A 24,807-nucleotide genomic window follows, 5' to 3' on the forward strand; every position below is an offset into this window, starting at 1 on the left:
TCTAGAAGTTCTGGTTTGTTCTTTCAAAATATGTTACAGCACTTTTAGTAAGTTTCCAGTTTTTCCTGAAGATATTTTCTAACTTTTATTTCTTTATACACATATAAAGTTATATATGTAGAAAGAATAGTTGTTTATACACATACTTTATACGTGCAACTTTACATGGGTATAAAGTATAGTTGTTTCAAAACCTGTGTCTGATACGTCTAATACCTGAAGACTGTGGGTCCGTTTCTGCCGTCTGTTCTTTCCTCTGATTCTAGGCATTGTGCCCTGTCTCCTGGTGACTTTGGCTATCTCTGTGATGCCCTCTGTCCTCAAAAACATCATTTGCGGGGAATCTCCAAGGTTTAGGACTCGAGTGTCTTTTCCAGAGAGGGTTTCCATTTGCTACTTGGGCACACTACCTGTCTGGTGTCACTTTAACCTAAATTCAGAGCACTGGGGTTCTTGGACTGCTCTTGTAACTCTGGGTGGCAAGTCCCCTGAGGAGCCGGTCTACAGGGGGGTCTTCTTTTGCCTCCTCCCTCCTCCCTGCCCTGGCTCAGCAGCCAAGCAAAGCTCTCGTCTCTCCCCGTTTTGTGGGTTTCCTTCTGGCTCATCCTCACCCTCTGAGGTCCCAGCTTGTTATGGAAGAGTCTCCTACCAATTCCTCAACTTTGATGATCTTAAGTTTCTACCTCTTTCTGAGCCCCTGAAAAGTCTGTCAAACATCATAGCTCAGGTTCATGGTTTAGATCACCAGCTCTCTCAGGAAATAACTGCTGCTCGGGGTCTGCTTATCTCTCGAGGTTCAACTCTCTCTTAGGGTTCGGCCTGGTCATACTTTATAATCTTGTCAGCGCTTAGCTGCTTTCATAAAGTTATTTTTAACATTTTATCTAGCATTTTAAATTACTTTCAGCAGAAGTCTCTAGATAACTAGTCCACTGTAATTAGAAGCCGGAAATCTTATAATTATGGCTTTAGGATAAATTCCTTGGAAGTTGAACTACCTCCAGAGGATACAGCACTTTATGTTTTGACATAAACTGAGAAACTGAATCACATTATACTCCCGCCACACATAGGTATGCAGGACCTATTTCGTATGACCCCAATCAGCCCAGGACATTATTAATCACCACCAATCTAACCGACAAAGATTATCTCATTACTGCTTTAATGTGCATTTCCATAGTTAGTAGCAAGGCTGGTAATCCTGCTTCTTCTTTCACTCAGTCTTCTTTTATACACTTACAAGAGCTCTCTCATGCAGGCTGCAGCTGTTTTATAATCTCTCTTAACATATAGAAAACACCTTTGTTTTAGGTTGCGGATTTTTTTTCTAATTTGTCATCTGTCTTTTAACTTTCTTTATGCTGACTTTTCCCATACAACAGTTAAAAATGTTTACTTAGTCAAATCCATTATTCTTTTTCTTTGGGGTTTCTGGCCTTGTTATCATGCAACATATTCCATTATTGATTCTACTATATATCACATTTCCACCCTGGGCCATTAAGTCACTGGCTTACAAACCCTCCAGAGGTAAAGGTTTACAGCAACATTTTTCACAAAGATCTATGTTAAAATGCATAACACTTCATTTTTTTTTTTTTTTAAGGAATAGCTTTTTTGAGGTCTGTAAGTATATAATACTCTTTGTGATTAATGAAATGGAGGGGAAAGGCCAGCATCACAAGCAGGAACACATAAGTTTCTCACCAGCACATGATCCAAGAATAGCAAATACCTCCGCTTCCTGCTTCTGTGTCCTCAGGCAAGAGCCACCCCAGAGGCAACTAAGAGTGCCGCCCTCTGCGGAGCTGGGTCCAAGGCCTTGACATGCCTCCAGCAACTAGACAAGGTTCCTGTGCCCTCATCTTGGCTGGGCCATTCAGCAGCTTTGCCACTTCAGGCACATTTCTTCAACTCCCAGGCTGCAAACTGCCTCAGTATCAAATAGGATTTGGTTAGAGGGTTTCTCAAGTCCCTCTGACCTTAACAGTAAGTTTTAGGAAGACTGAGATTTTCCCCTATGGACCACATTAGCAAAGTTAATTTAGTTTGAAAGGTTAAAAACTCACACACACACACACCGTATCAAACCCAAACTAAGAAAGTAATTGCCGATAATTCCATTTTCTCTAGAAATTATTCACTAACTTCTGACATTTCTGACGTCAGAAAAAAATGATGCATTCTTCAAATATATGTATGTATGTGTATATCTAGCTGTATGTGTGCATGTCTGTGTATCTGACTATAATTAGACAAAAAACTGTGGCACCTCCACACCATGGAATATGGTTCAGAAAAGATATTCCATCGATACTGCAACAACCTGGGCGTATCTATCTCAAGGGCATTATGAGTGACAAGCGTCAGCGTCGAAAGGTCACATTCTATCTGATTCCATTTGCACAATATTCCCCAAATGATAGAATGTTAGAGATGGAGAACAAATAAGTGGTTGCCGGGGTGGGGGATGGGGGAGGGAGGAGGGCAGGGTGACTATAAAGGGTCAGCAGGAGGGCTGCAGGAGGGTGGTCACACCAATCCCACACACGCACAGGGTACCGGTGGCCGGTTCATGGTTTTCATATCAGACTGTAGTCACGTAAGATGTAACCTGACCATTAGGGGAAATTGGGTGAAGGATGTGAGGGACCTCTTTAATCTATCTTTTAGACTTCCCATGAAATCTATAATTATTTCAAAATAAAAAGTTAAAAACAAAATGTGTTAGAAAAAATGAGCACCTAGTGGTGCTTATTCCCAACAGAAAAAAAGAAGCAAAGGGTATCAATAGCAACGCACAAAAGAATAAGTATAAATGGCTAATAAACACACGAAAAGAACCAAAAAGCATGGGAATTTTCACTTATCAGACTGGTAAAAATTTAAGAAGAAGAATAAAACTAGTATGACTGAGGGATTGGAGGAAAATCCTCTCATACACCATTCAAGAAGGTACAGCTGGTAGGAGTGTAAACTGGTACCATTTGCTGGCTTCAGTTTTCACTAACTAAACCCTAACCAAATACTACCTGGAGACTTCAGAACACAACTCATCGCCACCCAGCACACACTGGGACTGACACCACCTGGGGGAGGTGTGGCGTCTCTAAGCTGCTTTTTAACTTTGCCTTCCTCAGCTCAAGATCTTCCCTCTTGGCATTCCTAACGGTAAGACCTGAGGAAACGAGGGGCGATTGATCTTCGCAGAAAGACTGGGCCATACAGTCTGAAATGTGTGTCCTGGCGGAGAGCACGGTGCCAGACACGTTTGGATGGGCACGGGTGTGGCTGCACGTGCTTTGTGCTGTGGGTGCTGGGCCGGACATGTGGAGCAGCCTGGGAGCCATCGCAAAGAAGAGAAATGGACTCTCCACCAGTGTCCGAAATTTGAAAGATAAAATACCGGGCTCAATATCGACCATCAGGCCTGATGCCGAAAGAATCCCTAAGCTGGACGGGCAGTGACACTAGGTAACCTACACACTCGTCTCCGGGTCTCAGATGCTCAGACCCAACCACTCCTCATCGCCCCCGGCACCACCACACTCAGTTCAGCCACCGTCACCTGCCACCGAGATTACGGCAAAAGCCTCCAAAGGGCTTCCCTGTTTCTTTTATCCATTCAGCTGCCAAAGTGATCCGAGTAAAACGTAAATCAAACCGTGTCACTCCTCTGCCCAAAGCCAAAGTCCTTCCAGTGGCCCCTCACAAGGCCTCCACAAGCCCCTCTGCTCTGAAGACCCCTCCCCCCATTTGCTTGCTCTGCGACACAACACTTGCCCCCACCCCAGGGCCTTTGCACTTGTTACTCTTCTGGGCTAGAACACACTTCCCTCCTCCCCCAGGGCTTGCCTTCCCGTCTCCTTCAGAGAGTTCTCAAACGCTACTCAGGGGAGCTCCATCAGTTAGGGCAACGAGCCAAAACATGGAGGCTTCAACAACGTGGGCTGGGGTGCCTCGGCCACATGGTGTGTGTTGCTTCCTCTTAGGTTTGCGCTGGCTGCCCACTGCCCACGTTCTCGACACTGGACGGCTTGCGGGAAGGAGGAGAGAGGCCGGGACGGACTGTCCGGTCATTTTCAGGGCCAGTCTCAGACCCTGGTTCCAAGGCTGCACCCAACCAGGGAGAGTAGGACATGCAGCCTGGCCCTGTGGCCACATTCCCAGCTCGGCCACCACGATGGAAGGGAAAACAAAAGGTGGGGAGGCCCAAGAATCGCTACGGAAACTCCCCGTGACCACCCTGTTTCTCCATCGAGGCTCCTCTCCACACTCTCTACCCAGTTCCCTGCTTCACTTTTCTCTAATCACACAACATGTATGCTCGTGCATGCGTGCACACACGAATACACATACTGCATGTGCGTGTGCACACACATGTCTATTACTAATTTATTTACTGTTGCTCTCCTCTTGTCAGAAAGTCAGCTCCACATGGGCCGGGATTTTTTGTTTGTTTGTTCGCTACTATTTCCCAGGATTTATAACAGTGCCTGACACGGGGTGGCTGCTCCACAAATATTTGCTGAATTAATGAATTCCATGAAATTAAAAAAGACACACGAGACCGTAAGCACAGTTGCGAGATTTCACAGTTAGCCCGAATGTAACGCTGCGAGAATAGCACACCCGGCCCTGCCCTCCCTGGGGCCCACACAAAGTACCAGCAGCCCCCCATCACCGCCCCCCTCCCCCGTCATCTCAGAGGCAAAAGGTCCAAAAAGGGCTCTGGCAGAGGCTGCAGGACCAAGTTCCAGCCGGCAGGGGGCGAGGGCAGGGGCGGGGGCGAGGCGGGCGCGCTGGACCGCACCTGCATGAAGCCGCCCTAAAAGGCAGAGCGTGGACTCTCCTTCCGCCCCCTCCGCCCCCTCCTGTCTGGCTGGGACGCAGGCTGGTGGCCAAGTCTGAGGACAGGCGCCACGGAGTAGGACACGGGGAAGGGTCTGGACAGAGACCCACCCGGCTACCCCTTCGTTCATGTGACAGGGAAAAGGAAGAGTCACTGCTGTTTGGGGTTTCCCATCACATGAAACCCAGCTTCACGGTAAAAGTACAGACACCCAGGAATCTTGCCACCTGCCACAAACAGCAGGGGACCACTGGCGTTCGAAGTAGAAAGACTCTTGGAAATGTTCCAGACTGCGCCACAGGAAAATCTGGGGCTGAAGGCACCGTCCCTATCACACTTTCTGGGGTTCCCTTGTCTCCCTCTGATCTAAACCGTGGATTACGGTATTTAAAAAAATCAAGAGAGGGGCTTCCCTGGTGGCGCAGTGGTTGAGAGTCCGCCTGCCAATGCAGGGGACATGGGTTCGTGCCCCGGTCCGGGAGGATCCCACATGCCGCGGAGCGGCTGGGCCCGTGAGCCATGTCCGGAGCCTGTGCTCCGCAACGGGAGAGGCCACAACGGTGAGAGGCCCGCGTACAGCAAAAAAAAAAAAAAAAAAAAAAAAATCAAGAGATAGGATATCTTAATAGCAGAGAAAAGAGGAAGAAGCAAAAGGATTACAACGAACAAGGGGTGGACCTGGGAAACACTCAAGACTGGCAGAGAGACCTCTAGACTCTCACAGCACTGCTACCCCCAAATAGCACTCGGGTGTCACCTGTCACTTGCCAAACATGCTGCTACTTCAGGACTTATTCCTAGTCAACCAGCTACCATGACACTGTTCCTCAAGTTGCTGAAAGTAACCACCAAGCCATTATAGAGTAGATTCCTTTCATAGAAGGACAGGGGACTGGGCACAGAAAATGCCCCAAATTGCCTGTTCACTATATGTCACTTTGTTTCATGTGGACTCAAAGAAAGTTACAAAAAGTTACTGTGGCTGCAAATCACCCCATCTTCCATCTAGCCCCGCCCTCTAGCGCCTCAGAAACTTCCTTACTAAGAAAGCTCAGGGAAAGAATTTTGAAACCCAATTAAAATAATGCTATCAAAAGCACAGGCAAGTTACCAAAGGAACATTAACCTGGGGTGTCAGGCCTTTCTGGAAAGTGACTGGTTCATTCTTTTTTTTTTCTAAAAAGGTGTAAGCACCACACAGCACAACCTGATGTTTGTTTCACGAATGCAAAGGAGAATTCTGGGCACTACTTTATCCCAGAGCTTCACCAAAGAAGCATTCCAAGCCTGAGAACCTGTAAACCATGGTTCTCCAGCCCTTAAAAGGCACATCCATCGGGTGAGGGGTGGGCAAAGACCACAGGCCATGCTGACAATGTGGACCATGCCTCCGTGAGCTGATGCAATAAACCCGGAGTAATTCCGAAGCCCCAGACATTACAAAAATTGAGCCCAACACGTGGATTTTATGTCAGGAACTAGGCGGGTAATTCCGCTGATTCTTCTTGTAGTTAGCACGTTACTCACTCCGCCGCAGGGTAATGTTCCTCTTAAACCCTCACACCCAACTGGTTCTAACGCAGCAGCACACACACACACGACCGCGATGGATCTCTCCTCTACATCTAAAATTCAGCCTGAGAGTGAGCCTTTTCTAGCAATTTAGCCATCTCTGGTAGTGTTACAAAGACTCAATTCCAAACACTACAGAAAAAAGAGACCTCTGTAATTAGCAGAATCACTTGACTTCCAGAAATCAAGAAACACTGTGCCATCAACAGAAACTCCCTCCTCTGAACTGAGCCTCCAGCTCCATCTTCCAAAGCCAAGAGGATGGAGACATTTTCAAGAGAGCACAAGGCCCTGCCACTTTGAAATAGGAACCGGAAGGAAGTAAAAAACCATTCACAATACACTGAACTTTTTTTTAATATCCAAGTGTGAAGCAAAAAGCATCCGAAGAGAGAACAAACTGTACTCTGCATGTGTGCTGAGCATTCATCTGTGGAAAGTCCCCCAAGCTTCTGAACAAGCGAATGCCAAGCTCGTAATCGGACAAGAGGAAGTTAGGTGAGGACTCGAGCAGAGGTACCGAACAACCCTGTAACTGGCCAATCCTCTAAGAAAAGACACACGGAACCCACAGGAACAGTAAGCTGTTAAATGCAGCTGCTGGGCTGCAATTTCAAGAGTACAATTGTGAAATGCAAAAACTGGTTCCGTTTATCCCGGCAGCTCTGTACCTACTGATTTTCCCTGCTCACACGGCATGTTTGGAAGGCACGACGATGATGAAGAGGACGATTAACTAGATAACAAGCAAAGAGTTATGCAAAGAACCAGGAGCGGTAAATCCTAAGACTAAGGCCTAAGGCTAAGGGAACCCCTCCTGCCCAGGTCCAAGTTCACAGGCCCTTAACCGGACTCCTACAGGAGCCCCCCATGGCCTTCGCCTCCAGTCTGCCCCCCTTCAGCCCATCGTACGTGCTACCGACAGAGGTTTCTGGAAGCACTGGCAATCGGGTCTGCTCCTCTCTCTTTACACCCCTCACTGGCCCCTCTGCTTACAGGTGACTCCCAGCTGCTCCCCCCGCTGTGCTGCCTGCAGACCACGTGCCCGCGGCAGGAGGGCGAGGGGTGGAGACTCGCCCAGGCCTCGGCAGCCCTGGACAGCATCTCCCTGCACGGGACCCCTCTGCTCCGGGAGGTGGCGGGCACTGCCGAGGCCTTGCTCAGGGGCAGCCAGGCCAGAACTGACCTGGCAGAGGAGGGGCAGAGGCACGAAAAGCGCGGAGAAGCAGCGCAAACCACACGTAAAGCTCCCGCCTCACCCCCAGCCCCGCACTTAGCCAACCGAGTCCCTTATCATTAAGGCAGTTTGAGTGGGAGAGCTGTTCCCTGCATACCAAAGCCTGCCGACCGGCCTGGGCGGCCTCTCCTGGGGCAGCACCGCTGCTCGGGCTGCGCGGAGCTCTGCAGCTCCCTGGCGAGGCTCCCCCTGCCACCTCACTCCCAACCGTGCCCCTGGTTCGTTCCTACCTAATCTTGAGAGGATCTCCTCCAAAAACATCTCCCCACTCCTCCTGCCAGGTGGGATTGCCTACCTTTTCCCTTTATGCCTGATGTAGCTGGATATTCCTGTTATACTTCTCGGCACACTTTATTCCAGCTGTTTGTTTGGACATCTGTCTTACCAGCTCTGTGAGGACACTGCACTCGACCTTGGCAGAGTGCCCAGCACACAGAAAAGGCTCACGGGAAGAGCACCCACCACACCGCCCGGCAAGGAGGACCATGATGTACAAGTCCCCAGTCACTATCAGTGCAGGACTTACACACACACAAAAGAGCAGCGGTCCCCCTGCGGCACCATTCCAGAACTAGACCCCAGGTTAAAAGGCGTATGTAACAGAAAGCAGATCACGGAACTACTATCCATGTGCTGTATCGTAAGCACGTTAGTTAATGATAATTTGCCAGATGTGTTTAACAAGTTCGAAATTCTCTTACTGGAGAAAGGGCATGTAAGTAGACGATATTTATGTGACTTATACTCAGGACAAAAACTTCTCTTTGAGCGTGCTTGTCTTCCTCAAATGTGTTTTAAAAGATAAGGTCTAACATAGCAAGGTTATCTCCCTTTCTTTTTTATGACGCCAGAGAAGTGCCATCGAGTCCTGCGTCTAAACGGCAGTCAACATCAGTGACTGTGCAGGAACAGGTGACTTGTGAGAAGGGCAAGGCTTCTCCTTTTCGGGACAGGGAGAGACCCCTCTGAGGAGGAAAGGCCCTCACAAGGCAGTCACCAGACACTGCCTTTCTTCTTCCCCTTTTTGCTTCTGCCTCTGCCTGGAATGGCAAGGAAAACCGAGGGAGCAGAGGAAACAGGCGGCGTCTAACACCTGGCTGACAGCAGGTCTCACGGCGGCTGGGTCTCCACTGAGAGACTGTCAGAGGCTCTAAGAGTTCCGTCGCCTGGGGAGGGAAGAAAGGTAACAAAACTAGTTGCTGAAACATCACCCTGGAAAGGTTTCTGACACTAAGCAAAGGATCTGAAGAGAAAACTGACCACACCATGTTAAGACGCTTAGGTTGCAACTGTCTATCTTGACATAAAGCCTACTAAGGGCCTACTGTCCATGGAGTTAACAAGATGCTCTATAATTTTTTTAAATAAAAATATAGAAAAGTACGAAACATCAGAATAACAGACACTCACACACCTACCCTCCAATAAACAAAATCAGCAGCTCCATGTCTGCTTTCGGTCATCGCAGTTCAAAAGCACACAACATGTGAACACTTGTCAGGTAACCACACCCTCACAAAGTCGGGCTGTTTGAAGCGTAAGATCAAAACGATGGGATGACGGACCCACCTGGAGCCAACCGCCCCCTAATCACTCGCCAGCTTCAGGTCCAGAGCAAAGGCTCTCTGGAGACAGGCTCACTTTTGGCCTTACTCCCTGCCATGTCCCCAGCATACTGCACAGTGCCTCGCACACAGTAGGTGCCCCAGAAATGCTTAACTAGTAAGTGACTAGAGAAAGAAATAAGCAGACTGGCCTTTTAGGCCCGAGTTCCTCATAGTGATTGCTAAGAAGACAGGGCCCTGGGGACTTCTCTGGTGGTCCAGTGGTTAAGACTCTGCGATTCCACTGTACGGGGCACGGGTTCAATGCCTGGTCAGGGAACAAAGATTCCTGCATGCCACGGTTGGAAAAAAAAAAAAAAAAAAGATAGGGCCTTGGGAAGCCATGACCTTTGGGCTTATTTCCCCATGTGTAGCGAGCCAAGGGCTCCGTGTACCAGCCAGGAGGGCCCTTCTTGCTCCAAAACACTGCGCACCACCGAGAACGGCGAACGCACAAGTCTCACAAAACCATCCCACCACGCTGTTAAACACTACTTGCAAATATTCAGCTCAGGACGTTTATATTTCCTTCTTTGGTAAATTCTCAATTGATAACAGCAATTTCCAACCAAGCTCTGAAGACACTAGAATCTTCTTCCCCAGACCATGTGAGTCTATTGGGGCGGAGGGGGAAGGCGAGACTTAAACCACGATTTCACACTTAGATATTGTGCATTCCCTCCCTGTTTCTGATATTCCTGTCCTTTAGAAGATTAAAATTTCCTTTCTATGGCAACTCTGTCTTCTAGTTCATCTGACTCTTTCACTTTAATTTTTAAACTTAACTTGAGAATGAATGTGAAAATGAAAGAGTTATAAAAATGTCATCCTTCAGATCCACCGATGGACAGTAAGATTAGTGGGCAAAAGCTTGCAGAGAAACAGGGTATTTGCATAGTTGCAAAGTATCTCCCCCAAATATTTATGTTACAGAGACAGTAGTAACTTTATAGTGGAGAAACCTGGCAAACACCCTGTTAACCGAGTAATCAAGGCTCACATCGCCAGGAACTGGACATATCGAGAGCGTGTACCCCTGACAGGATGCTCTGAGCAGACACATCACTTCAGTGGTTTCCTTGCCAAAAAACGCATCATCTCGTTCTAATGATGAGAAAACACCAGACAAACCCAAATAGGGACATTCTACAAAATGACTGACTGGTGCTCTTCCAATGTGTCAAGGTCATGAAAACCCAGGAGAGACCGAGGGGCTGTCACTGACAGCAGGCTCAGGAGAAACAAGGACTAAATGCAGGGTGGCGTCCGGAGCCCGATCCTGCCTTATAAGAAGGGCTTTTGGAGGAAAAGCGGTTAAACCTGAATGAGGTCTACGGGTTAATTAACAGTACCGTACCAACGTCAGTTTCCCGCTTTTGACGAGTGTGCTACGATTGTGTAAGATGTGAGCATCAGGGGAGATCAGGTGAAGAGTACATGGAAGCTGAACGGAGAGGATTACCAGGCAGACTGTGCAGAACCCCACAAATAAATGAGAAAAATACACATAACTCACTAGTAAAAAACTGGCAAAAGACATGAATAGGCATTTCCCAGAAGAGGAAACACATACAGCCAATAAGTCTGGGAAACGTCAATTAAACCCTAAGGAGATACTATAAAAATAGAGCATACCTTGGCTCCTTCGGCTAAAAGGAGATTCTTAAAAATTTTTGAAGTCTGATAACACCAAAGACTGGCAAGGATGAGAGCAACAGGAGCTCTGTGCTGCTGGCAGAAGCACAATTGGTATAATCACTTTGGAAAACAATGTGACATATCTTGTCTATTTGGAGGCATATATGCCCTACAACTGGCCAATTCCCCTCCTTGGTAGATGTCCTGGAGGCCCCTGAACACGTGCACCTGGGGGCGCACGGGAGAGAGCGCAGTGAATTTGTCTGTAATAGCAAAACATGGAAAACGATTCCAAAGTATACGCACGAGAGAACGGATGCACGCGAGTACGTCCACACAACAGGGTAGCAGACAGCAGCGAACATGAAAGGACCACAGCCACATGCACTGCATGAATAAATTTCAAAATACTGGGTGAAAACTGCAAGTCACGGAAGAATACATACAGGATGAAACCATTTATGTAAAGTTTGAAAACAGGGAAAACTCAAGACTTTTTTAAAAATAAATACATAGTATGGCAACACCATAAAGAAAGGCAAGGGGCCGGTGACTTAAAACTTGGGAACCTGTTTCTCAGGGGCAAAGGGATGTGAAGGTCAGTGTGATTTCTGGACACCCCCCAGGGGGTGTATTTATATCAGCCGGGCACATCTATTCTAGTTATAGGAGAAATATGATACTCATCTTCATATGCAGTCAATGTTGAAGGATACTTAGGAAAAAACCAGAATGCAAATAGGCTAAACACCCCAAATTTTCTGTTTAAAGACTCATATCCTAAATGAAGCTAAGTGACAAAGATGACGAGGCTGTGTGAAACTTTCAGACCTTAAAATAAAAGGAAAGAATCCTAAGGGGACAACTTGGAAGGGTTCAGGTTAGCTTCCCAGGCAGAGATCTGAAAACATTCATGATTTGCCAGGCAGGACCCATACTTCACAGCTGGAAAGTTCTCCTAAGGACACATTCATTTCCTACTATGAACAAGATCTAGAAAATGTGAGTTCCTTGAGTTACACCAATCTTGACTATTTTAAGAATCCTTCATATTCCTTGGACAGAAACATTTATCTAGTCTGAGTTAATTAATTTTGTTCCTCTCAAACCATTTAGATAGCTTAATTAGCCTCTGTTATGTGTTTCTGTTCTTAAATATCAGGGTTTAGAGCAATTTACAGCTTGCCCGTACTTTTACAGTTTTTAAAGGAAATTCTACCAAAGGTCAAGAACACAGTCGTGTAGTCCAGACAGAGGGCTCACTCACCAGCTGAAACTCGCTCCTCCGGCTGAAAGCTTCCCTGATGCCAGAATCCCTCCAGAGCGCGCTCAGAGCAGGTACGTACAGCTGAAAGGTGGCAGGCTCCACGGGCAGCCCCGCTTTGTTCTCAAAGGCCATGAGGAACATCCCGTGCTTCTCATTTTCGGAATACTGCCAAGGAATACCAAGCTTGTCTCGTGCATCAACCAGAACCCTTGAGCCCTAGGAAAGAAAAGAAATCAAAGGATTTCACTGTGCTGCAAAGGCGAAATCACAACAGAGGACCTCGATGTGGGCATTAATCGTCATACAGCAGAAAACTCACAAGCTGCAACCAGGACTTGTCTCTTGGTTTGTTTTGTCCTGGCATGAATGTCTTGCTCCCAGGAATGTAACTGTATTAAGACAGATGGACACACAGATCACATCACAGGCCTGCCCTTTGCTGTCACTCGTTTGAAAAGGTCCCGGAAGGCAGAAAATTGAATGGGGAAGAAGCGGCAACAAACTCAGCAAAGTGACATTTGCAAATGAAGCGTGAACCACGTCAGTGAAAGAGACAGTGTTTTAAGACAACTACAACTGTAGCACTACAGCTGTCATCATCACTGAAGTCTGGCAGCTCCTCAACACCAGAGGAGACGCTGCTCATCCCAACTTCAAAGGAGTGGGGAACGTAAACACACAGGCAGTCATGGGACGGAAACAGACCGAAATGGACACAAGTCAAGAGGCCCGCCCACTGAAAACAGGAGCTGGGGGATCACATTCTAGATTTGCGATGATGAGAAACTATTTTTCATTGATTTGCTTATTTCCTCACTGTTAAAAATAAAGTTAGGATTTTCTGCCTTTTCCTTACCTCACTGACAGGGTCAAGGGGACAGAGAAACAGCCTAAACTAAAATAGTATTAGGGAAAGTGGCCAAATTGTGGAAAATACTGTCGTGGTGAAAACTGCCTCCCTGGGCAGGAAGGAAGTAGGTCTATTCCATCCTTCTCAGGTGAGTACTTCAAAGTTAGCAACACAGCATCTGAGGAAGTTTCTAAGTTCTCCGGACTGGAGCCCCTGAACACTCCCTGGCAGCATCAGTACTGGATGAGCCAGAGCAAAAGGGCCCCTCCCTACCTGGAAAGGCCTTGGCTGGCTCCGAGTGGCTGGGGGCCTGGGGCGATGGACAGCAGTGCCCTGTCCCCTAGCGCAGAGGGCGGCAGGACACCACTGCCCAGCTGGTACTCGCTGTTTTCAAAACAAAGAACAGCCTTTTGGAGTATAAGTCACGTAACATACAACCGCCCACTGACAGTGTGCAGCTCGACGGTTTACCCCAAACCAGGGCAAAGGAGACGAGTCCGTGCTGCCTGCCTCCGCCGTAGCACCTGCCTTGAACCACCAAGGTGAGTGGTAACGGTGACCAGAAGCTAGCTACAGTCTCCCCTCCAGACCCAGGGACCTGGACTGCCTGGTTAGAGATGTTCCTGTGAGCGCCCTCCTCAGGGTCCATATGCCCATCTGCCACTGGTGGCCATGGCCTGTCCTTCTGATCCACAAACTTGTTTAATGCTTCCCTGGGGCGAAGCCCTGAGATAGGCACTGTGGGAAAAGAAAATGCTTATGAAGCAATGTCCGAGCGCTGGACGCTCAGAATCTGGCTAGGGAGACAGATATGTGGATTAAAAAAATTAACACCCATTGGGCTTCCCTGGTGGCGCAGTGGTTAAGAGTCCGCCTGCAGATGCAGGGGACACGGTTTTGTGCCCCGGTCCGGGAATAGCCCACATGCCGCGGAGCGGCTGTGCCCGTGAGCCATGGCCGCTGAGCCTGCGCGTCCGGAGCCTGTGCTACGCAACGGGAGAGGCCACAACAGTGAGAGGCCCGCGTACCGCAAAAAATAAATAAATAAATTAAAAAATCAACACCCACTAATAATAAAAACTCCCAGAAAACTAGGAATAGAGAACTTCTTTAACTTCATAAAGAACACGGGCAAAACCTCTCAGCTAACATCAAAATCAATGGTGAAAGACTGAATGCTTCCCTCTAAGAATGAGAACAAGACAAGGATGCCCACTTTTATCACTGCTATTCTGCATGGTTCTAGCCAGTGTGGTAAGGTGAAGGAAGGAAATATAAGGTACATGGATTAGAGAGAAAATAAATAAAACTAAGCCTATTTACAGATGAAATGATGGTCTACGTAGAAAATCCAAAGGAATATACCAAAGAAACTCCTAGAATTCAAGTTAATTCAGCAAGGATATAGGATATAAAAATCAACCTACAAAAGTCACCTGGCTTTCTATATACTAGCAATTAACATATGAAAATTGAAATTTAAAATGCAATACTATTAATAATCACACAAAAATGAAACACTTAGGTATAAATCTAACAAAACATGTACAGGATGTGTATGCTGAAAACTATAAAATGTGTTGATGAAAGAAATGTGTTGATGAAAGAATTCAAAGATCTAATAAATGGAGGGACATACCATGTTCATGGATTGGAAGCGTCAACATAATAATGATGTCAATTCCCTCCAAATTGATATACAGGCCTAACAATTTCTATAAAATCCCAGCAAAATCTTTTATGGATATAGATATAGATATAACTATTCTAAAATTTATATGGAAAGGCACTGGATTAACTAAAACAATTGTGAAAAAGAAAAATTAAGGGGGAGGAATCCAATTTCCAGATTTATTACATAGCTACAGTGAGCAAGACTATGAAGTATTGGTGAAGGACTAGACACATAGATCAATGGAACATAACAGAAAACCCAGAGATGGTCCCACATAAGTATGGTCAATTGATTGTTTTGAAGACCCAAAAGCAATTAAATAAAGAGTAGCCTTTTCAATAAATGATGTTGGAGGAATTGGATATCCATAAGCAAAGGAAAAGAAAAAAACCAAAACCTTGGCCTAAACCTCACACCTTATACAAAATTGACTCAAAACGTAAAACTACAGCATAGGAGGAAAACTTCAGGACCTACAACTTGGCGAACAGTCCTTAGACATGACACAAAATGCATGGTTCATAAAAGGAAAATATCGATAAACTGGACTACATCAAAATTAAAGCTTTTGCTTTGCAAAAGACTCTCTTAATAAAATGAAAAAACAAGCTAGTGACTGGTAGAAAATATCTGCCAACCACATATCTGACAAAGGACTCATATTTAGAATATACAAAGAATGCTCAAAACTCAATAGTTAAACAAACAATCCAGTTGGAAAGTGGACAAAGGCATGAAGAGTTGTTTCACCAGAGAGCACACACACAGCAAGTAAGCAGATGAAAAACAGGATGTCCAAGTTCACCGGCCATCGGGGAAAAGCACACTAAGACTGTGATGAGACATCACTACACGTCTATTAAAACAGCTAAAACAAAAAGCAGTGACAACAAGTGCAGAGATCTGTGATCTCTAACACACTGCTGGTGCACATGTAAAATGGGACAACCACTCTAGAAAATCGTTTTTCAGTTTCTTAAAAAAATTCAACATACGCTTAACATACAACCCAGCAACCTCACTCCTGGGCATTTATCCCAGAGGAATGAAAATTTATGTCCACACAAAAACCTGTGCAGGAATGTTCACAGCAGCTTTATTCACAATGGCCACAAACGAGAAACAACCCAGATGTACTTCAATAAAACAAATGGTTCGACTGTGGTACCTCTGCACCATGGAATACTATTCAGCAATGAAAAGGAACGAACTACTAAGGCACACAACTTAGATGGCTCTCAAAGGTCACATACTATGTGATTCCATTTATATAATATTCTTGAAGTGAAAAAATCACAGGGATGGAAAACAAAATTAGTGGCTGCTAGGGATTAGGGCTGGTAGAGGAAAGAGGGTGAGTGTGACTAGAGAGGGGAGGGGGATCTCTGTGGTGACGGGGCAGTTCTGTATCTTGATAAGCAGCGCTGGTTACACAAAACTACGCAGGTGATAGTTAGTCTCAGAATCCCACGCATACATTGTACCAATGTCAGTCTCCTGGTTTTGATATTGCACTATGGATACATAAAATGTAACCACTAGGGGAAATTTCCTGTGAACCTATAATTATTTCAAAATAAAAGTAAAAAAAAAGTTAACTAGCAATTACAGCGATATATGTTCCAATGACATGGTGTGGAAAGGGAAGATTACTAGAGGCCAAAGGAAGAGAGACTGGTAGGAAGAGGTGAGGCTCAGAAAACCCTAAGTGCCGAATAATTTCAACAAGTGGCAACAGTGCATCAGAACCGACCCAGAAGGGAAACAGGACTCAAATCAATCCTCAGCTCTCCTTCCTCCCTGTCCCCTCCTCCACCCATTCCTGCACTCTCTCTGGCGACATCACCCCGACTCCCCCACCGCCCCAGAGGACAATAGTTAAAATGTTCCAGAACCATGGAGACAAAGATGCTTCACATTCTCCACATTACGCGCAACAGCAAGCATCCGAGCACAGAGAAAGGAGAAGCGATTTCTCTGGTGAGCTTCTAGGCAAAGGGTCACAGCACCTTTGTGTGAATCACAGGAAGGTTCCCGCAGGCTCGGCAAGGAGCTGGGTCAGGACTTCAGCCCCACCTGCCCCCGAGTCAGGCAGCCAACACACCTACCATTCATGATGGCTCTGCCCGCACGACTCAAATGCAGCACCTCCGACTTGACACAAGAGCTATCTTTCCAGTGCTCTGTTTATGAGTTAAAAAGTTTACTTCCCAAGGAGCACACACAGCCTCACTCATGGGTTAAAGCGAGTCTCTACTCCCTCGGGAATTGATGTTGGAGGCAAAGGCAGGGAACCAAACAGGCCTTTAGAAGCCTGAGCCGTCGTTTACCAAGACTGCTTTCAATGCTGCACAGACCAGGCCTGCCCTAATTACTGGGGTGAACATAGGTTTGGCTTAAAAAAGCCCGGTGTATCCAAAAGCAGCCTGTGTTCCCACTGCACACTGCCACCCAGGCAAGCTGGAACTGGTCCAGATTAACTTCACCCAAACACGAAGAAAAGGCTCCTTATTTCTCCTTTTTAGAAATTCAGGGAAATTGGCAAAACTGCTGACCAACTTTGAATTCTACCAGTGAGCTATCGTCCATTTTCTATATCTTACTCACTTCATTTGGACGGAAAGGGCATCAAGAAAAAAAGATCTCTCTTTTGCCCTTATTTTAAATTATTCTAGCCAAAAACTACTCTCTGTTAACTTTGTTCTGAATCTCAAAGCTGAGCTCTACGGAACTTTTCTACTCTGGGACATCTGCTTAAAATCTGAGTCCGCTTTTTCCTCCTTTTCAGCGGGAGCTTAAGGTCTTTGGAAATGTTACATTCACTGTATTTTGCAGAAATGATAGTTATATATATCCCCATCATGATATAGAGTTGCTAAGTCTTAAAAAATACTAATACAGCAGGCATAACAGAATAATAAAACATCTTGCCCCATCCTTTTTCAATAAAAAACCAACTTCCTAAAACACAAAGGCCAGGACAATTCTAAAATCCATATATACTCACAAAAGAAAAAACTAAGGCAGAAAACAATTTACTGAAGTCTCAGTAATGGCTATTTAAAAAGCCCTTCTTTCAGTAACAGTGTTACTGAAGTATTAATTTTTTCAATAACCATGCACTTTTATTCAGTTGCCCAAATATAAACAGTTAAAGTATTAAGCAGATTGATGACTTCATCTCAATACTATGTAACACTTTAGACTGTTCAAAGAACACATTTTTTTGAATTTTAGTTTATTTATTTTTTTATACAGTAGGTTCTTATTAGATATCTATTTTATACATATTAGTGTATATATGTTAACCCCAATCTCCCAATTCATCCCACCACCTCCACCCCACCGCCACTTTCCCCTCTTGGTGTCCATACATATGTTCTCTACATCTGTGTCTCTATTTCTGCCCTGCAAACTGGTTCATCTATACTATTTTTCTAGGTTCTACATATATGCGTTAATATACGATATTTGTTTTTCTCCTTCTGACTTACTTCACTCTGTATGACAGTCTCCAGATGCATCCACGTCTCTACAAATGACCCAATTTCGTTCCTTTTTATGGCTGAGTAATATTCCATTGTATATATGTACCACATCTTCTTAATCCATTCATCTATTGATGGGCATTTAGGCTGCTGCCATGACCTGGCTATTGTAAATAGTGCTGCAATGAACATTGGGGTGCACGTGTCTTTTTGAATTACGGTTTTCTCTGGGTATATGCCCAGTAGTGGGATTGCTGGGTCATATGGTAATTCTATGTTTAGTTTTTTAAGGAACGTCCATACTGTTCTCCATGGTGGCTGTATCAATTTACATTCCCACCAACAGCGCAAGAGGGTTCCCTTATCTCCACACCCTCTCCAGCATTTGTTGTTTGTAGATTTTCTGATGATGCCCATTCTAACTGGTGTGAGGTGATACCTCATTGTAGTTTTGATTTGCATTTCTCTAATAATTAGTGATGTTGAGCAGCTTTTCATGTGCTTCTTGGCCATCTGTATGTCTTCTTCGGAGAAATGTCTATTTAGGTCTTCTGCCCATTTTTTGATTGGGTTGTTTGTTTTTTCAATATTGAGCTGCATGAGCTGTTTATTTTGCAGATTAATCCTTTGTCCATTGATTTGTTTGCAAATACTTCCTCCCATTCTGAGGGTTGTCCTTTCGTCTTGTTTGTAGTTTCCTTTGCTTTGCAAAAACTTTTAAGTTTCATTAGGTCCCATTTATTTTTGTTTTTATTTCCATTGCTCTAGGAGGTGGATCAAAAAAGATCTTGCTGTGGTTTATGTCAAAGAGTGTTCTTCCTATGTTTTCCTCTAAGATTTTATAGTGTCTGGTCTTACATTTAGGTCTCTAATCCATTTTGAGTTTATTTTTGTGTATGGTGTTAGGGAGTGTTCTAATTTCATTCTTTTACATGTAGCTGTTCAGTTTTCCCAGCACCACTTATTGAAGAGACCGTCTTTTCTCCATTGTATATCCTTGCCTCCTCTGTCATAGATTAGTTGACCATAGGTGCGTGGGTATATCTCTGGGCTTTCTATCCTGTTCCATTGATCTATATTTCTGTTTTTGTGCCAGTACCATACTGTCTTGATTACTGTAGGTTTGTAATATAGTCTGAAGTCAGGGAGTCTGATTCCTCCAGCTCCATTTTTCTCCCCTCAAGACTGCTTTGGCTATTCGGGGTCTTTTGTGTCTCCATACAAAGTTTAAGATTTTTTTGTTCTAATCCTGTAAAAAATGCCACTGGTAATTTGATAGGGATTGCACTGAATCTGTAGATTGCTTTGGGTAGTATAGACATTTTCACAATATTGATTATTCCAATCCAAGAACATGGTATATCTCTCCATCTGTTTGTGTCATCTTTGATTTCTTTCATCAGTGTCTTATAGTTTTATGAGTACAAGTCTTTTACCTCCTTAGCTAGGTTTATTCCTAGGTATTTTATTCTTTTTGTTGCAGTGGTGAATGGGATTGTTTCCTTAACTTCTCTTTCTGATCTTTCGTTGTTAGTGTATAGGATGCAAGAGATTTCTGTGCATTAATTTTGTATCCTGCAACTTTACCAAATTCATTGATTAGATCTAGTAGTTTTCTGGTGGCATCTTTAGGATTCTCTACGTATAGTATCATGTCATCTGCAAACAGTGACATTTTTACTTCTTCTTTTCCAATTTGTATTCCTTTTATTTCTTTTTCTTCTCTGATTGCTGTGGCTAGGACTTCCAAAACTATGTTGAATAATAGTGGCGAGAGTGGACATCCTTGTCTTGTTCCTGATCTTAGAGGAAATGCTTTCAGTTTTTCACCATTGAGAATGATGTTTGCTGTGGGTTTGTCGTATGTGGCCTTTATTATGTTGAGGTAGGTTCCCTCTATGCCCACTTTCTGGAGAGTTTTTATCATAAATAGGTGTTGAATTTTGTCAAAATCTGTTTCTGCATCTATTGAGATGATCATATGGTTTTTATTCTTCAATTTGTTAATATGGTGTATCACATTGATTGATTCGCGTATATATAGTAAGAATCCTTGCATCCCTGGGATAAATCCCACTTCATCATGGTGTATGATCTTTTTAATGTGTTGGTGGATTCTGTTTGCTAGTATTTTGTTGAGGATTTTTGCATCTATATTCATCAGTGATATTGGTCTGTATTTTTCATTTTTTGTAGTATCTTTGTCTGGTTTTGGTATCAGGGCAATAGTGATCTCACAGAATGAGTTTGGGAGTGTTCCTTCCTCTGCAATTTTTTGGAAGAGTGAGAAGCATGGGTGTTAGCTCTTCTCTAAATGTTTGATAGAATTCACCTGTGAAGCCATCTGGTCCTGGACTTCTGTTTGTTGGAAGTTTTTTTTTTTTTTTTTTGCAGTACACGGGCCTCTCACTGTCGTGGCCTCTCCTGTTGCGGAGCACAGGCTCCGGACGCGCAGGCTCAGCGGCCATGGCTCATGGGCCCAGCCGCTCCATGCCATGTGGGATCTTCCTGGGCCAGGGCACGAACCTGCGTCCCCCGCATCGGCAAGCGGACTCTCAACCACTGTGCCACCAGGGAAGCCCTGTTGGAAGATTTTTAATCACCGTTTCAATTTTATTATTTGTGATTGGTCTGTTCATATTTTCTATTTCTTCGTGGTTCAGTCTTGGAAGGTTATACCTTTCTAAGAACTTGTCCGTTTCTTCCAGGTTGTCCATTTTATTGACATATAGTTGCTTGTAGTAATCTCTCATGATGCTTTGTATTTCTGCGGTGTCCGTTGTAACTTCTCCTTTTCATTTCTAATTTTATTGATTTGAGTCCTCTCCCTCTTTTTCTTTTTTTTTTTTTTTGCGGTACACGGGCCTCTCACCGCTGTGGCCTCTCCCATTGCAGAGAACAGGCTCTGGATGCGCAGGCCCAGGAGCCACGGGTCACGGGCCCAGCCGCTCCGCGGCATGTTGGATCTTCCTGTACCGGGGCACAAACCCGTATCCCCCGCATCGGCAGGCGGACTCTCAACCACTGCACCACCAGGGAAGCCCCTCCCTCTTTTTCTTGATGAGTCTGGCTACATGTTTATCAATTTTGTTTATCTTCTCAAAGAACCAGCTTTTAGTTTTATTGATCTTTGCTATTGTTTTCTTTGTTTCTCTTTCATCTATTTCTGCTCTGATCTTTATTATTTCTTTTCTTCTACTAACTTTAGGGTTTTTTTGTTCTTCTTTCTCTAGTTTCTTTAGGTGTAAGGTTAGATTATTTGAGATTTTTCTTGTTTCTTGAGGTAGGCTTGTATTGCTGTAAACTTCCCTCTTAGAACTGCTTTTGCTGCATCCCATAGGTTTTGGATCGTCGTGTTTTCATTGTCATTTGTCTCAGGTAATTTTTGATTTCCTCTTTGATTTATTTAGTGATCTCTTGGTTATTTAGTAACACATTGTTTAGTCTCCATGTGTTTGTGTTTTTTACGGTTTTTTCCCTGTAATTGATTTCTAATCTCATAGCATTGTGGTTGGAAGAGATGCTTGATATGATTTCAATTTTCTTAAATTTACCAAGGCTTGATTTGCGACCAAAGATGTGATCTATCCTGGAGAATGTTCCATGTGCACTTGAGAGGAAAGTGTAATCTGCTGTTTTGGGATGGAATGTCCTATAAATATCAATTAAATCTATCTGGTCTGTTGTGTCATTTAAAGCTTGTGTTTCCTTATTAATTTTCTGTCTGGATGATCTGTCCATTAGTGTAAGTGAGGTGCTAAAGTCCCCCACTATTATTGTGTTACTGTTGATTTCCTCTTTCATAGCTGTTAGCAGTTGCCTTATGTGTTGATGTGCTCCTATGTTGAGTGCATATATGTTTATAATTGTTATATCTTCTTCTTGGATTGATCCCTTGATCATTATGTAGTGTCCTTCCTTGTCTCTTGTAACATTCTTTATTTTAAAGTCTATTTTATCTGATATGAGTATTGCTACTCCAGCTTCCTTTTGATTTCCGTGTGCATGGAGTATTTTTTTCCATCCCCTCACTTTCAGTCTGTATGTGTCCCTAGGTCTGAAGTGGGTCTCTTGTAGACAGCATATGGGTCTTGTTTTTGTATCCATTCAGCAAGCCTGTGTCTTTTGGTTGGAGCATTTAATCCATTCACGTTTAAGGTAATTATTAATATTTATGTTCCTATTACCATTTTCTTAATTGTTATGCGTTTGTTTTTGTAGGTCCTTTTCTCCTCTTGTGTTTCCCACTTAGAGAAGTTCCTTTAGCATTTATTGTAGAGCTGGTTTGGTGATGCTGAATTCTCTTAGCTTTTGCTTGTCTGTAAATCTTTTGATTTCTCCGTCGAATCTGGATGAGATCCTTGCTGGCTAGAGTAATCTTGGTTGTACGTTCTTCTCTTGCATCACTTTAAATATATCGTGCCAGTCCCTTCTGGCTTGTAGTTTCTGCAGAGAAATCTGCTATTAACCTTATGGGAGTTCCCTTGTATGTTGTCATTTTTCCCTTGTCGCTTTCAATAATTTTTCTTTGTCTTTCATTTTTGTCAATTTGATTACTATGTGTCTCCGCGTGTTTCTCCTTGGGTTTCTCCTGTCTGGGACTCTTTGCGCTTCCTGGACTTGGGTGGCTATTTCGTTTCCCATGTTAGGGAAGTTTTCGACTATAATCTCTTCAAATATTTTCTCAGGTCCTTTCTCTCTTCTCCTTCTGGGACTTCTATAATGCGAATGCTGTTGTGTTTAATGTTGTCCCGAAGGTCTCTTAAGCCGTCTTCATTTTTTTTCATTCTTTTTCTTTATTGTGTTCCGTGGCAGTGAATTCCACCATTCTGTCTTCCAGGTCACTTATCTGTTCTTCTGCCTCAGTTATTCTGCTACTGATTCCTTCTAGTGTTTTTTTGTGTTTTTTTTGCGGTACGCAGGCCTCTCACTATTGTGTCCTCTCCCGTTGTGGAGCACAGGCTCCGGACACGCAGGCTCAGCGGCCATGGCTCAGGGGCCTAGCCACTCCATGGCATGTGGGATCTTCCCAGACTGGGGCATGAACTTGTGTCCCCTGCATTGGCAGGTGGACTCTCAACCACTGGGCCACTGGGGAAGCCCCCCTTCTAGTGTATTTTTCGTTTCAGTTATTGTACTGTTCATCTCTGTTTGTTTGTTCTTTAATTCTTCTACGTTTTTGTTAATCATTTCTTGCATCTTCTCCATCTTTGCCTCCATTCTTTTTCCGAGGTGCTGGATCATCTTCACTATCATTATTATGAATTCTTTTTCTGGAAGGTTGCCTATCTCCACTTCATTTAGTTGTTTTTCTGGGGTTTTACCTTGTTCCTTCATCTGGTACAAAGTCCTCTGCCTTTTCATTTTGTCTATCTTTCTGTGAAGGTGGTTTTCCTTCCACAGGTGGCAGAATTGTAGTTCTTGCTTCTGCTCAAAGAACACATTTTTAAGACAACTTATAAATCCAGCAATTTAAACTTTTAGTCAAAGAATAGCTTCCCTGTCTGCTGGGGATGTAGATTAGTGTGTGTGTGTGTGTGTGTGTGTGTGTGTGTGTGTGTGTGTGTGTGTGTGTGTGTGTGTGTGTGTGTGCGGTTTTACTGGATGAAGACCAAAAACTGCAAATCCTGTTAACTCGTTTCAAAATAGATTTTGTTAGTTTAGCCCCAATCAAACCAAATCTTTTCAGATTAGTCATTCCTTACTAAACTCTTCCCACAATAAATACTAAAGCTAAGAAAGATGTAAAACGCTAGTAGATCAAATGAGCTTTCTCTACAGAATGAAAGTTACATGAAGAAAATGTTAAGGTTTTGCATGTTCACCCAATTAGATAACAGCATATGTACTTGGAAAGCTCTGTTTTTGTTGTTTTTTAAACCCACTAGGCTGAGTTGTTTGCCTTTGGCCAGCATCCAAATAAAAGAAATGCTGCCAGAAATGTAAACAGGATACATTTCTTTAAGTTAATGAGTCCAGCAAGCAAGGGCAGACGGCTCCTCTCAGTTTCTCTCTGAGGCTGGAGTGGAGGCTACCTTCTAATTTAGAGGTCGGAGAAAAAGCGAGGAAGGGGATGTGGCAAGCAGCAACCCAGTCACCAGAGCGCCATCATTTCTATGACACAGAGCTGGACGGCCTCCCGGGCCAGGGTCCTGTCCCCACTACACCTCTTCCTCCTGTGAGCTTTGGGAACAAATGCATTGCTCTCATAGAACAGACTGTCCCTCACCACGCCCCCTCTCCAGGAAAGCCACCTACAGAGGTCTCCCTGCAGCCAGACTGAAGGCTGTCTGGCAAAGAAAAGTGCCAGGCAACGGGGGAAAGGCCAAAGAGGTGCTCGGTATGGCGCCTGCTCCGAGCTTCCAATGCTATCACAGGAGTGGGCAGAGCATTGAAAGCACAGGCCAGAGGACAACACCACCATCTGGGGTAGATGAAAGGTCTTGGGACAGTCAGAAACGTCACATCAGTGAGAGGAGCAGGTTAAAGCCAGACTGTGACAAGCTAAGAAGTCTGGAATTTCCTCTGTAAGAAGCAGGGAGCAATCAGGGCTCTGGGAAGGAGCAGAACGAGATCAGGGAAGGAGCAACTGCAGGTGGGGAGGGCGCTCAGCAGGCACGC

General features: G+C 44.6%; 1 protein-coding gene across 1 annotated transcript in view; it reads right to left on the minus strand.

Annotated features, from left to right (window-relative positions):
- Positions 1 to 24,807, minus strand: part of GNA12 (G protein subunit alpha 12) — a 113,043-nt gene that overhangs the window by 49,673 nt on the left and 38,563 nt on the right. Inside the window, exon 2 of the mRNA XM_019947377.3 lies at positions 12,174 to 12,389. Within this exon, the coding sequence (XP_019802936.1) occupies positions 12,174 to 12,389 (216 nt within the window). The remainder of the gene's footprint in view (positions 1 to 12,173; positions 12,390 to 24,807) is intronic.

The sequence above is a fragment of the Tursiops truncatus genome, chromosome 15 (genome assembly GCF_011762595.2).
Source record: "Tursiops truncatus isolate mTurTru1 chromosome 15, mTurTru1.mat.Y, whole genome shotgun sequence".
NCBI lineage: Eukaryota > Metazoa > Chordata > Mammalia > Artiodactyla > Delphinidae > Tursiops > Tursiops truncatus.